The following is a 7359-nucleotide window of genomic DNA, read 5'->3' on the forward strand; positions in this document are numbered from 1 at the left end:
GCTCCAGTACACCCCCTGGCGGCCCCTGCATATATAGTGCAACCTATAATAGTCTATTCATTAAATTAGCTTTAGCTAATAGAGCATTTAGGTTGACTCTGGGTCATAATTACATTGACATTTGGAAGATAAGATTGTATTATTGTTAAGTAGCCTAAATATAATACAATTTCATGTATAGGCTATGTCAAAATATGCAACTTTTTCTTTATATTTATATCTACGCCTAGGCTATGGATAAAATGCCTATGATGCTATACAGTATATTGATTGATTGATTGATGATTGATTGATTGATTGATTGATTGATTGATTGATTGATTGAATATTTTATTAACAGTTTGCAAATGGTAGGCCTACAGTACAATCATACAATTGCTAAAAGGATAACACAAAAAGCCTTAAAGGGGAAATCCACCCATTTTCAATATTTAACTATGTCATTAATATAGCATAAAGGACTTAAAAAAAAAATTAACATTGCAAAAAAATTTAACATTGCAAAAAAATTAACATTGCAAATTACACCATGATGAGTCATCACAGTGTAATTTGCAATGTTAATTTTTTTGCAATGTTAAATTTTTTTGCAATGTTAATTTTTTTTTTTTTTTTTTCTTATTTCCACACAACTCCTTTATGCTATATTAATGACATAGTTAAATATTGAAAATGGGTGGATTTCCCCTTTAAGGGCTTGTTTCCATTGTGGTCCTGTCACTGCGTATAAAAGTAGTCGACAAGCTGCTTTGCAAACTGTGTCACAGGCTGAGGGAGTCTTATCTCCACCTGCCAATATGAGAGCAGTCCGGTCGGGCTGAATGAATGTCCTCAATCAAAGCTGTTCTGGTCTGGAGAAGTACTCAAACGAACAAGTTGCTTTCTTTCTTTCTTCTCTTTCAAAGGCGCTTAAAGTGTTGGATCTGGTCCAGTCCAGACTCCGAGTGATTGACGTGAGAAACAGGAGGAGGACTATTTTTCTCTTAGGAGACAGAGGATCCAGGGCAGGCAGAGTGAGAGGACTTCATCATTCATTCGGACGGACACAGACAGCAGAGGAATTAGACCATTGTTATTGTCAGGTTTCAGGAGGTTTTTATTTTATTTTATTGTATTCATTTTACCAACCCATTCCCCTGTTTGCTGGACCTGGCAGAGATCAGGGTTTAAAGCTGTGTGTCTCATGTATTGGGAAAAAAAACTAGCGATAGACACGAGTTAGTTTGAGCATGTTTACTGAACGCACTGGTCACCCAGCGACAACATGAAAGACAAATAATGTTCAGCATTTCTGCGGATGGAGCATCATTCTCTGATAATTTAGAGGACTTCGATTCTATACGCAGTGTTCTCCTTTACAGGTGAGTGAGTAGCTACACTACAACAGTGGTGGAAAAAGAACTCAAATGTATTTACTTAAGTAAAAGTATCAATTCTGCAAATGCAGAAATACTCAGCTGTTACAAGTAAAAGGACTTAAAGTAGGCCTACCAAAAGTAGAAAGTACTAATTATGCAGAATGTCCCATTTCACAAGTTTTCAAATGTGTAAAATAAATGTATACAAATCTTTTGAAAATAATATAAATATAATAATAATATGAAAATATATATATATAAATATTTTCAAATGGCCGAAATGTATATGGGGCTATAGTTATGCATTTGTGTGTAATCAAAATCTATAAGTCTCTGAGATGTAGAGTAGAAGTAAAAGTACTGAAATACTCCAGTAAAGTTAAAAAATAAACTCAAAATTGTACAGTACTTGAGTTACTTTACACCACTGAGCTACAACGAATATACCATATAATACATTAGCTTAAATGGTTGCTAAATGGCATTGTTTTTGGTTGCTTTGTGTAAAAGTTTAGTTGACTGAATGCCGGAGGGGATTTAAAGATCTCGTGCACGACTGGGTGAAGAGGGGGGCTAGGGTGAGAGAATTACAGTTAAGCAGCATATTTCGTGGATTCAGCCTTTTACATCCAATTGTATTTAATTTGTGTAATTTTAGATATCTCTAAGCCAAATGTGTTTGTTTTTTATGTATTGCCCCACAGAGGCAACAGGCAACAACCTTATTTTGTCGTAATGCTTTCTGTTGCTTTATGTATTATTCAAGTGGGTGGATGGAGCCAGAAGATGCCAAGTCAACTTGGATGACACTGTCTGTCTGTCTGCACGTGTAAATTCTAGTTGTCTATGCCAGGGTGTTGCACTTAAATCAGTGACCAGTGTTGCCATATTTGGTGAGAGAAATAAGCAACCAGGTCTAGAAAAACAAGCCCAAAAGAAGCAATTATAAATATAATAGAATAGGGCACTACTAGGCCATTATGAGCACTTGAAAATAGCAGATCTACATCTACGCAATGCAACGCGTTGTGAGCTTGTAGAGCTGCTCTTTTCAAAAGCTCTTGCAATAATATGTGTAATATTTGGAAGATTTTTGAAACATTCCAACAACACAAATTCTCCGTGGGCCGTGGCACAAAACTTTTATGAAAATATTTGAGAACCACTGGTTTAAAAACATATTAAAAAATTTGAAAGCAAGCCTAAATATACAACTACACTTTAGAAACAAGTCATAAAAAAGCAAATTTGCAGAAAAATAAGCCCAAAGTCGCTTATAATAAGCGGACATGGCAACACTGCCTCGAACGTTCGTTATTTGAGCTCCGCTCGAAGAGCATCTCTGTTGTCAGTGGCAACGCAGTCGTTGACCAATCGCGTTGGAAATGCGAACGTCACGTGGTCCATCCAGAGAGAGCCCATATGCGGCAACAACATGGCGAGGAAACATCAACATGCTCGCCTCTTTCGCACAACTGCATCATCAACATCATAGTCACTTCTTTAGGAACAACACATAGCTTTTCAAAAAGCCGATGGAGTGAAAATGTCGTCCTCAGACAGACCGAATGAGAGCGCCGTTCATCGCAAGTGTCATAAAGAGGAGAGAGAAGACATCGAGAGTGATACTGATGGTAGTGAATCCACATCATCAAGTTACTCTGAGTAAGACACTGTGTGCACTCATCTGGTTCCTCAGTAGAAGTAGGCTAGATCTAATAGAAAACCTGACTATGTAGCCACAGAAGAGTGTATTATTATTTTCCAGTGGTGTAAAGTAACTATGTAAATTTACTCAAGTACTGTACTTAAGTACACTTTTGAGGTATTTTTTCTTTACTGCTGTATTACCAATTTTGAGTACTTTTACTTCTACTCCACTACACCTCAGAGGCAGATTTACAATTTTGAGCAACAGATTTTTATTATTATTACAAAACATGCTACAAGCTCTGTAGATCTGCAATTTTCAAAAGATGTTTTAATACATGTTCAACACTTGTGAAATGGTACTTTTACTTTTGGTACTTTAAGTACATTTTGATGCCAATACTTTTGTACATTTACTCAAGTAAATTTGATAACCGGACTTTTACTTATAACAGTACAAAAAAAAAAGTACAACAGTACAACAGTATAAGAGTATTTCTGCATTGCAGTATTGATACTTTTACTTAAAGTAAAACATTTGAGTACTTTTTCCACCACTGGTACAGTAGATCTAATAGAAGACCTGACTATGTAGCCACAGAAGAGTGTATTATCATTTTATGTCTGGGTGTATACACGCTGTAAAATCCTGATTATTAATTCAACTATACAGGCACAGATTAACAGTTTTGAGTTGCTCGGCTACCAGGGAAGCTGCAATTTGATATGCAACCTGTTGTTGCCTCTAGGGATGGTATTGATGAAATTGCTACACTGGCTGGTTGCTGGAGCAAATCCGTCTATTATGGCATGTAGATAACTTCAGTGTTTGTCAAGTTGAGTAAGTGCAGCCCGTTTATGACAGACAGTTACCGTACTAAATCACTGCCTTGTCGAAGCAAGTTCGCTCAGGCAAAGAATATAATGCGTGTCGGGTTGCTCACATAGAGCGCCGCAGACATAACAGACATGGTTGTAAAAGTGGTTGGGTTTTTACAAGAAATAAAAGTACAAAGTAGGCCTGTAGTAGTAATAAAGTAAATGAGTCATAGGCCTACTAGAGAGGGAGTGTCCCCTCCTGTCTCCTCCCCCTTGTGTTTTTCATAGTTTTGGGGAAATGTTTTCAATTTAGGCGGTTAACCGTCTTAAATAATTGCATGCTATTCGCCGTCCTCAGTGAATTTATGGACGTGGTTTTTCTGAGCTGCCTACCACACGTTCGGCGAAGGCTTCATTTAGAAAGACCAAAAGAAAGAAAATAAGTCCAGCTGAATTTGTTCTTTTTACTTTCTTTTTTGGTTGTTGCTTGGACTGTGTGGGTTTCCATTGGTCTCTCTCTATAACCAATGAGAGAGGCCTCGGGATAGAAATTAAAATGTGCTCAAAAGGAGGACTAAGATGGGATGATATGAAAGAAGTAATATAACATTATTACATTCACATGGTATCGTTGTATAAGCTTTAGCAGTTGCACGGAAGCATCACATGTGATTCCAGGTTCTTAACCACTACACCAATGGTTCTCACCTTTTCAGGTCGCGACCCCCCAAAATAATCCTATTTGAACTGGGGACCCCTCACCCTGACAAGCACTTGGAATTGTAGGAGTTCCACAGATAAATACATTGTGAAAACAGCTGATCTACAAGCTCACAACGCCTCGCAATGTGAGGCGTTGTGAGCTTGTAGATGGGCTATTTTCTTTGAAATTGTCCCTTTCTTATATTATTTGACAATTTGGCCAATGTTTGACCAGTTTTCATAGTATAGTTTGTTGATCACTTTTGATGCAGTAATGGCATTTTTTTTGGGAAAGTCATGAGCGTCGCGCTTGGCACAGACATGCGCAGAGCAAGTTCTGTCAGGGAACTCAGTGCAGTTGTTGGCGGCCGACCATTGGGCCTACTGCTCATGCTGATGCTGCTGCTCTCACTACTGCTGTCTTGCAAAAGAATTGCTGTAAAAAGAATCCTTGATGAGTTGTCCTTTATCCATTCATGAGAACTTAAATTGTCACTTCACTTTCATCTGGGGACCCCCCCATAATCATGTGGGGACCCCCCTGGGGGTCTCGACCCACAGGTTGAGAACCAGTGCACTACTACACCTTGCAATACTGATCTCTTTATGACACAGCCTACCTTTGTTTTCCCTCAGTGACTTGGAACCAGAATGGCTGGACGACGTCCAGAAGAACGGCGAGCTCTTCTACCTGGAGCTGAGCGAGGGCGAGGAGGAGGCCGCATTGGCCAGGGCCGCCGCCAGTCAGGGCGCCTCCACCAATCACGTTCGCTTCAGTGAGAAGGAGGCAGAGGTCATCACAGAGCGGAACAGGAAGCAGCGCTCCGACTCCCGAGCCAAAGGAGAGCCCAAGCTGAAGAGGCTGGCCAGGATCCTCAGGAGGAAACGCCGTCCGTCGCAGCGCAGGGGGGGGGGAGAGGGGAAGGACGGGGGCAAAGATGGCTCCGATTTGTCGTCGCGCCCGGCATCCATTTTGAAGAACCAGGCGGGCCAGAGGCAGGGCGTGACGGTCCAGCCGCAGCAGCAGTTGAAGGAGGTGTGTGTCTACCTCAACCCCAAACGCCTCGGAGGCGCCTCGACGCCTCTGCCCGACAGGGGAGGCCTGCTGGAGGCATTGCTTGGAGTGGTGCATCGGCCCTCCTGGATCAGAGGCCCGGGAGACCCTGCAGGGAGCAGAAGCGAGGAGCGGCTGGCTGTTCATGGACTGGTTCCCAACAGTCCGGCCATCAAGTGTGGCCACATCCTTATTGGTGAGGCTGCATGTGCAACTGATGTTGATGTTTGCTAAGAAAACATTCAAGATGGGATATGATTACAGGCGCCATATACTTTTGGTTAATTATGAGCTCTTGAACCACTTGGATTGGTTTTGAGCAAGGGCCATGAGTTTAGCCCAATAATAATGCACCGTAAGCCATTCATATGTGTGGCTTTTCTCTCTATTCGCTCCCACTGAAATCTTTCTTTCTTTCGTGCATTTGAAATGGTAGTCTTCATGGCTGTCTGTTTGAGAGTCAGGCGTATACTGAAGTGATTTTCTGCTATCTGGGCTAATCATTGTGCAGTTGTTCTAAGCAGACAAAGGAATGCCAGTTGCGTTTCACCACAAAATGACTACCCACTCAAGTTACTGTGTGATGCAGCTTTTATACTGCACTGCTCCATGCTTTAACAATTAGAGCAGTTAAATACCTGAAATAGCTCTGTGTACAGAGATGGTGGTATGCCTTTCAGCACGCATGCAGGTAAAGCCTGCCTTTAATGGACAAATAAAGTCCATTAAAGTCAGTGTGTGTTTGTTCATCTTTATAATGCACTAAACATCTGGCTGTTATCCTGCCGTGATTACGTTCAATTCTATTTTGTCCTTTTATCTTTTCTGACTTGAGGACGTGATGGGAGATTTATAAAGCAAGTAACTAGAAAGATCATGTAAATATTTGATAACCAAATTTGCTGATGTGTTGAGCAGATTGGGAACGAAATGTTATCAAAATATAAGGATTGAGGACATGAGGCGAATTCTGTCAAGTGGTCTGTCAGAAAGGAGGTGCATCTTGAACAACTGTAGATTTTATAATACTTTTCTTGTTTTGTGTAAAACCTTCTGGCATCCATTATATGGCCTTACCACCTACGTCCTAAGGGGACGTGACTGTCTTTGTGTCTTCACTCTTCAGGTAGCCTCGATCTCCAGGCTTTTATTGCTTAGTTTTGCTAAAAAATAAAAGCCTGGCCCAACTATAGCCTGTACTGGGTATGAGGAAGTGTTTCATTTCCCAACCAACCAGAGTGCAGTGGGCGTCGCTCGTAATGTTGTGTTAACGGGGCGGGGGTTGACGGACAGATCGGTGAACCAATGGGATCAGGCGCCGTCTCTCGCCGGCTCTATACACACGCCCCTTTATACACGAAATCAGGAGGGTTGCAGCAGGCTACTCTTCAGGTGACGTGACTTATTTTTGTCCTCAGGTGATGTGCTCGTAGCGGTGGATGATGTGGATGTGACCTCTGAGAACATAGAGAGGGTTCTTTCCTGCATTCCAGGACCAACACAGGTGAGTGCATGGAAATTAGGCTTAATGGTCAATAGTGTCACTTGCCTAAAATTACTGATTTTCAAACTAACAATGTGCCGCATTTGCAGTAGAATTTAAGCATAAGCCAGTCTTCAGTAAACAAAAACAATTATGTTATAATATTATATTTTTACCATTCCCAAAATGCGAAAGGCAGTTTTTTTGTGTCAGAATAAATGGTATTTTAAATGTTTGTCAAGCATGCTTTTGTACAGTTAGTATCACACAGATTCATTTGCATGGGAATAAAT

At 40.9% G+C, this 7359-nt stretch overlaps 1 protein-coding gene across 2 annotated transcripts in view; it reads left to right on the forward strand.

The window, feature by feature from the left end:
- Positions 1-1008: 1008 nt before the first annotated feature.
- intu (inturned planar cell polarity protein) overlaps positions 1009-7359 on the forward strand; it is a 47058-nt gene continuing 40707 nt past the window's right edge. The window contains exons 1-3 of one of the 2 annotated variants that reach the window (XM_080451223.1): positions 1009-1361; positions 5166-5779; positions 7002-7087. In XM_080451223.1, the coding sequence (XP_080307349.1) occupies positions 1279-1361; positions 5166-5779; positions 7002-7087 (783 nt within the window). In that variant the 5' untranslated portion in view covers positions 1009-1278. Of the gene's footprint in view, positions 1362-2899; positions 3024-5165; positions 5780-7001; positions 7088-7359 lie in introns of those variants that run through there. The other variant, XM_080451222.1, reaches the window with a different exon arrangement.

This window comes from Gymnoscopelus braueri, assembly GCF_963280865.1.
Source record: "Gymnoscopelus braueri genome assembly, chromosome: 15".
NCBI classification, from domain to species: domain Eukaryota; kingdom Metazoa; phylum Chordata; class Actinopteri; order Myctophiformes; family Myctophidae; genus Gymnoscopelus; species Gymnoscopelus braueri.